Source organism: Gymnodraco acuticeps, unplaced genomic scaffold, assembly GCF_902827175.1.
Source record: "Gymnodraco acuticeps unplaced genomic scaffold, fGymAcu1.1, whole genome shotgun sequence".
In the NCBI taxonomy this organism is placed as follows: domain Eukaryota; kingdom Metazoa; phylum Chordata; class Actinopteri; order Perciformes; family Bathydraconidae; genus Gymnodraco; species Gymnodraco acuticeps.
In genome coordinates this window covers 1-7,500 of record NW_022991100.1, presented here as the reverse complement: position 1 = coordinate 7,500, position 7,500 = coordinate 1, and the positions used below count along the sequence as shown (strand labels likewise).

At 44.5% G+C, this 7,500-nt stretch overlaps 1 protein-coding gene across 1 annotated transcript in view; it reads right to left on the bottom strand.

Annotated features, from left to right (window-relative positions):
- LOC117560158 (protein NLRC3-like) overlaps positions 1-1,693 on the bottom strand; it is a gene marked incomplete at its 5' end in the record, with an annotated part of 23,260 nt that extends 21,567 nt beyond the window's left edge. Inside the window, 2 exons of the mRNA XM_034236965.1 lie at positions 1-1,267; positions 1,458-1,693. The exon at positions 1-1,267 is cut by the window's left edge and continues 531 nt beyond it. Of these exons, the coding sequence (XP_034092856.1) occupies positions 1-1,267; positions 1,458-1,693 (1,503 nt within the window). The remainder of the gene's footprint in view (positions 1,268-1,457) is intronic.
- Positions 1,694-7,500: the final 5,807 nt, after the last annotated feature.

Sequence of the window (7,500 nt, the reverse complement as noted above, 5' to 3'; positions counted from 1 at the left end):
GTGTAACAGTGCAACAAGTAGACTGCAGCCAGAAACTCCTGAACGCTCAGATGAACAAAGCAGTAGACTGTTTTCTGGAAGATCACACTCTCTCTTTTGAAGATCTGTGTACAAACTCCTGAGTGCACCAAGGCCTCGGTGACGTCAAGGCCACAGCGCTGCAGGTCTTCTTGGTAGAACATGATGTCTCCTTTCTCCAGATGTTCAAACGCCAGCCTCCCCAGCTTCAGAAGAACCTCCCTGTCAGCCTCCGTCAGCTGCTGTGGACTCGTCTCATGTCCCTCTTCATACTTCTGCTTCTTCCTCTTGGTCTGGACCAGCAGGAAGTGTGAGTACATGTCAGTGAGGGTCTGGGGCAGCTCTCCTCTCTGCTCTGTAGTCAACATGTGGTCCAGAACTGCAGCAGTGATCCAGCAGAAGACTGGGATCAGACACATGATGTGGAGGCTCCTGGAGATCTTGATGTGAGAGAGGATTCTGCTGGACAGGTCTTCATCACTCGATCTCCTCCTGAAGTACTCCTCCTTCTGGGCGTCAGTGAAGCCTCGTACTTCTGTCACCCTGTCCACACACTCAGGAGGGATCTGATTGGCCGCTGCAGGTCTGGAAGTTATCCAGACGAGAGCCGAGGGAAGCAGCTTCCCCCTGATGAGGTTTGTCAGCAGCACGTTGACTGAGGACTGCTGAGAGACATCAGACACAACCTCACTGTTTCTGAAGTCCAGAGAAAGTCTGCTCTCATCCAGGCCGTCAAAGATGAGCAGCACTTTGCAGACAGCCAGCTGCTCTGCTGTGACCTTCTGTAAGGTTGGATGGAAAACATGGAGCAGCCTGAGAAGACTGTACTGCTCACCTTTGATCAGGTTCAGCTCCCTGAAGGAGAGCGGGATCACCAGACTGACATCTTGGTTTCCCAAACCCTCGGCCCAGTCCAGAGTGAACTTCTGCACTGAGAAGCTTTTTCCAACTCCAGCGACTCCGTTGGTCAGGACCGCTCTGATGGGAGTCTGTTGGTCAGGTGAGGCTTTGAAGATGTCCTGGCACTTGATTGGAGTGTCATGGAGGGGCTTCTTCTTGGAAGCTGTCTCCAGCTGCCTCACCTCATGTTGGGTATTAACCTCTTCACTCTGGCCTTGTGTGATGTAGAGCTCAGTGAAGATGCTGTTGAGGAGGGTTTCACTTTGATCAGTTCCTTCAGTCACATGTTCACATCTCCTCCTCAGACTGAGCCTATGTTCATCTAGAACCTCCTGCAGACCACTATCTGCTGGAAGAGAAGGGAACATGAGAGAATGAGGGAAATGCTCTGAGAATCTAATTATAACAATAAAACAACAAACAGACTGAGTTTAAATGTTGTATAAACAGCTTACTGTCTCTGCTCTACAACAGTATACCTATTCAGAAACAAAGGAACCAGGAAGAGGAATAAAACGCTGCGTGTGTTCGCCTCTTACCTCGTACAGTTCTGGTCTGACTGGCTGTCTGCAGTCCAGCTCTGGTTCTGGATCTCTTCCCACACTGGGGACAGGAGGGGTCTCCTGATGGAGGTCTCTGCTCCCAGTATGAGGTGATGCACTGTCTGCAGAACCAGTGTCCACAGCTGGTAGAGAGTGGATCCTTCAGGACGTCCTGACACAGAGCACAGCTGGACAGCTGCTCCTCCACAGGAACACCACTCTTCCTCTTCCCTCTGTGGAGATGAACACATCCTTTACAGCACTTTACATTAGTGGAGCTGATTCTCACCAATGGGCAGAGCGTCACCAATGTTATACTCAAGTTTAAATGTGTCACGCTGCACGAATACGCAGGTGACATGAATTTCACCTCTTCACTTTCGTGGTGTTGCCAGGCACAGATCTGGGTCTTTGCATTGACTCTACATGTAATCACACAAAACTCTGTTATATCTGCTAATGCTAAACACAACTAGCTCACCAGGTCATCACTATCATTAACATCTTTAAAAAACATATCATAAACATGCCCAAGTGGTAAATAATGTTTTGGACGATAAATTTAGTTTTGAGTGAGTATTTATCAATATTTCTTCCATTAAAAAATAGGGATGTAACGGTATCCGTATTTGTCCCGTACCGTCACGGTTCGGACGTCACGGTTCGGACGTCACGGTTCGGACGTCTCGGTTCGGTGCATGCAGCCACACGACGAATATGCCTTTTTTTTTACGAGTGGGAAAAAAGTCTGTTATTCAGGGCAGTATCCAATACACCAGGAATGCCCAACCCGGGGAGATTCCCAGTCGATCACGAGATGTGTCTAAAAATAGAACAACAATATTCTGTTTTATCGTTAATGTCCTATAACATAATCTTCCTGTGCCAGAATAATGCACTTGAACGCATCCAAGCTTTGTGATTGGCCCGCGTGACCCCATGTGTCGGGGCGTGGCTGGTGGGCAGTGGGCAGTGCACTAGTTCGCTGATGTTGTCCATGTCAACAGTCCGCACACACACAAGACGGCAAAAAAGCAAAAAAGCCCAAAATATATAATTTTCACTCAGAGTGGGAGGATGATTCTTTTTTTATCTATTCCAATTCAAAGTCCATCTGTCTCATCTGCAATGCGAGCGTGGCTTTATCGAAGAAGGGTAATTTAGGAGCGACATTTCAAAACAGTGCACAAACGCTACGAGACGGAATTCCCTCCTAATTCTGCCCTACGCTCCCAAAAGGGGAGGGGCCTGAAAGGACAGCTAAATGCACAGCAGTCCATTTTCACCAGGCCCAACAACAAGAGCAAGGCTGCTACCAGAGCATCTTATCGTGTCAGTCACGTTCTTGCAAAACACATGAAGTCTTTCAAAGATGGCGAAGTTGTGAAAGAAGCATTCCTGGAGGCTGCCGACTCGCTTTTGGGGGACAGTAAAAATAACAGAAGCATTTTAACAGGTTTTTGATATGATAAAAACTCAAGTTAGATACCGTTATTAATCAGCTGTAAGTTTTAGTTTGTTTGAACTTATTCATTATAATTATTGTACAAAACGGTATAAGAATGCAAACTTTAATTGATTATAGTCTATTATCAATTCAGGTTAAGAAACTAGTGTTGCTTGCATCCTATTTTAAAGGCATTTCTTTTTATACTCTACTAAAATGCAACAACAAAAAGGGTTTGATTCTATACATTTTTTAGATAATCTTTTTTTATTGCACGTTGGCAGCAGATTCCTGAGTAGCTTGAAACTGGGTGGGACTTTCGGAAACAGTTCTAAATTGGTTTGAATCCTACTTAAAGGACAGAAACAAATTTGTTTCTATAGGTAAATACACATCTGAGTTGACAAATATGACATGTGGGGTTCCTCAAGGCTCCATCTTGGGGCCTCTTCTCTTTAACATCTACATGCTACCACTGGCTCAGATAATGAAAAACAACAAAATAAGTTACCATAGCTATGCAGATGACACACAAATGTACGTAACAATTTCACCAGGCTCCAATTCAAACACTGAGTAAGTGCATTGAACACATCAATGACTGGATGTGTCAGAACTTTCTCCAATTAAACAAAGATAAAACTGAGGTAATGGTTTTTGGAGCCAAGTCAGAACGTATAAAAGTTAGCGCTGAGCTTCAGTCTGCAATGTTCAAAACAACAGATAAAGCCAGAAATATAGGTGTAGTCATGGACTCTGACCTGAGTTTCAACAGTCACATTAAAACTGTTACTAAATCAGCCTACTATCACCTAAAGAATATATCTAGGATTAAAAGACTAATGTCACAGCAGGATTTGGAAAAACTTGTCCATGCTTTTATCTTCAGTAGACTCGACTACTGCAATGGTGTCTTCACAGGTCTCACTAAAAAATCTATTAGGAAGCTGCAGCTGATTCAGAACGCCGCTGCTCGAGTCCTCACTAACACTAAGAAAGTGGATCACATCACTCCTGTTCTGAAGTCTTTACACTGGCTTCCTGTGTGTCAAAGAATAGATTTCAAAATACTGCTGCTGGTTTATAAAGCACTGAATGGTTTAGGCCCAAAATATATTTCTGCTTTTAATTGAACTATTCATATCTTAGACTGCACTGTAACTTTGATCCATGTACTTTTTTCTTTTAATGTTTATTTTATTAGCTTTTCTTTTTAATGACTGATTTTAAATGCCATTTTCTTAATCTCTTTCATTTTTTGTAAAGCACTTTGAATTGCCTTGTGTTGAAAAGTGCTATATAAATAAACTTGTCTTGCCTTGCCTTACTACAATGTATCAGCTAGTTATTGCAGGATAGCTAGGCCTTGCATCCTATTTTAAAGGCATTTATTTTTATACTCTAATAAAATGCAACAAAAAAAGGGTTTGATTCTATTAATGTTGTCTTTTTTATTGCACTGTTGCAGCAGATTCCTGTGTAGCTTCAGATCTGAGTTGTCTTATTAGTAAGCCTAATTTATACTTTTGTAGCAACACTATTTTTATATAATCCTCCCTCCTGGACCCCCCCAAAGCTCCTCCCCCCTCCTCCCTTCTGTCAAGCGACTTTGTTAACCACTTTGAAAAAAAGGTTGATGATATTCGCTCTTCTTTTTCTGACTCACCTTTACTCACCGCTGGGTCACCAGACCCTCCTTCCACCAACACACTTACCTCCTTTTCCCCTCTCTCTCCAAGTGAGGTTCTTACCCTCATTACCTCTGCCCGCCTTACCACCTGTCCTCTGGACCCTATCCCTTCAAACCTCCTTCAGACTATCGCTCCTGATATTCTACCGTTTCTCACCCATTTCATCAACACTTCTCTAACTTCTGGTCACTTTCCAAACAGTCTCAAGGAGGCAAGAGTAAACCCTCTCCTAAAGAAACCCACTCTCAACCCGTCTGATGTTATAAACTACAGGCCTGTCTCTCTCCTCCCGTTCCTGTCTAAAACACTTGAACGCGCTGTCTTTAAACAACTCTCCTGTTATCTCAATCAGAACAACCTTCTGGATCCGCACCAGTCTGGTTTCAAGGCAGGTCACTCCACAGAAACTGCTCTCATTGCTGTCACTGAGGAACTGCACACTGCTAAAGCAGCCTCCCTCTCCTCTGTCATCATCCTTTTGGACCTGTCTGCTGCATTCGACATGGTGAATCATCAGATCCTCCTTTGCACTCTCCAAGAATTTGGAGTTTCAGGTTCTGCACTTTCCCTCATCACCTCATACCTCAAAGACCGCACCTAAAGGGTTACTTGGAGAGGGTCGGAGTCCGACCCTTGTCAATTAACTACAGGGGTCCCTCAGGGCTCTGTTCTTGGTCCCCTCCTCTTCTCCATGTACACAAACTCGCTCGGATCAGTCATTAACCCGCATGGTTTTTCATACCACTGCTACGCTGACGACACCCAACTAATTCTGTCCTTTCCCCGCTCAGAGACCCAGGTCGTCGCACGCATCTCTGCTTGTCTAGCTGACATCTCTCAGTGGATGTCTGCTCATCACCTCAAGCTCAACCTTGACAAGACTGAACTGCTTTTCCTTCCGGGAAAATATTGTCCCACTCTTGACCTAACAATCAACATCGGCACCTCAGTTGTTTCCCCGACTCAGACTGCAAGGAATCTGGGTGTGATCCTAGATAACAACCTGTCCTTCACTGCAAACATCGCTGCTACAACCCGTTGCTGCAGATACACGCTTTACAACATCAGGAAGATACGTCCCCAGCTGACCCAGAAAGCAACGCAGGTTCTGGTCCAGGCTCTCGTCATCTCACGCCTAGACTACTGCAACTCCCTCCTGGCTGGTCTACCTGCATGTGCCATCCGACCTCTGCAGCTCATCCAGAATGCAGCGGCTCGTCTGGTCTTCAACCTTCTTAAATTCTCCCACACCACTCCGCTCCTTCGCTCCCTCCACTGGCTTCCGGTAACTGCTAGAATCCACTTCAAGACAATGGTACTTGCTTACCATGCTGCGAATGGATCTGTCCCTTCCTACATCCAGGACATGGTTAAACCGTACACCCCAGCACGTGCACTACGCTCTGCATCAGCCAAACGACTCGCTGCACCCTCGCTGCGAAGGGGACCCAAGTTCCCATCAGCAAAAACACGTGGGTTTGCTATCCTGGCTCCAAAATGGTGGAATGAACTCCCCATTGAAATCAGGACAGCCGAAAGCTTACACACCTTCCGGCGCAGACTGAAAACTCATCTCTTTCGACTCCACTTCGAGCAATAGAACTATTAACAAAGCACTTATATACTAATAAAGGACTGGCTTACCTAAAGCCAGTTGAGTAGCACTTGAAATGTTTTTGCTCTATGAAACCTGATGTACTTATATGATTCCTGTTTTCTTCAAGTTTGTATTTTGTTGGTCGAATGCACTTATTGTAAGTCGCTTTGGATAAAAGCGTCAGCTAAATGCAATGTAATGTAATGTAATGTAAAAAGAAAGGGTTCAGAGTCTTTTCTTTTATCCCTGTGTCATATGTGGCAGCACTGTTCAAGGTTTCTTGAAAATATTACCCACTGTAGTGACGTGTGAATAAACTCCAACTCTGTATCAACAACACTGTTGTGTAACTTCAGTTAAATACTTGTATGTGTGTAGATTAGAAAGAGGTAAGATAAAGGATCTGCAGTATTTTATGAAGTATTAATCGTACAAAGGTCAGTTTTATACAAGTAGAAGTGTGTATTTTCCTGGTAGTAGGCTGTCAGTAATGGCTACGCCTCTCTATTTGTACTGGTAGATCTCGGCAGACTGGCAACTTGAAAAGTAGCTCTCGGTTCAAAAAAGGTTGGGCACCCCTGCACTACACTATAATCCAGGGGGCGGTATTGCGCCTAAAAGCCGCCCTTAAACAACAAATGAAGAAGAAGAAGAAAACACAACAAAACGAATAAAATACAAGAAGAAGAAAAGTTAGTATTGCGATTTCAGATAACACCTATGGATAACACAAAGGAGCTGGAAGGAAGACCCACCTGCTTCTTTTAAATCAGCATAAGCAGTGAATACAGAGACAACTTGAGCTGATGGAAGCAATTCTACAAATTGACAGAACCCCTCTTCTCCTAGTCCCGCTCTTTAGACGGAGAGACTCAAGCTCCAAACTGAATTTGATCTTATTTCCACAAACAAAGCAGAGTTTGTTTTAAGGCACACAAAGAGTACCTATTATGAATATGGGAAAAAGGCCAGCCAGAGACGCGGGAAGGTATTTTGAGTGGGGGTGCTGAGGTGCTGGACTCCAGTGAACACTATTACGGGCACTATAGAGCACGCACAAAAGCACTCCCCACACGCAAACACACACTACACCCGCGACTGTTACAATGAAGGCTCGATAATCAGCTCACTGCATATAGGCAGGGGTAAAGTGCTATTTTTTACGAGTGGGGAGCGGACCTCACCTCGTATTTTTCTTATCATATATCCTTGACGCTTTGGCAATATTGTTCACCTGACATTCATGCCAATAAAACATATTGAATTGAGAGAGAGAGAGAGAGAGAGAGAGAGAGAGAGAGAGAG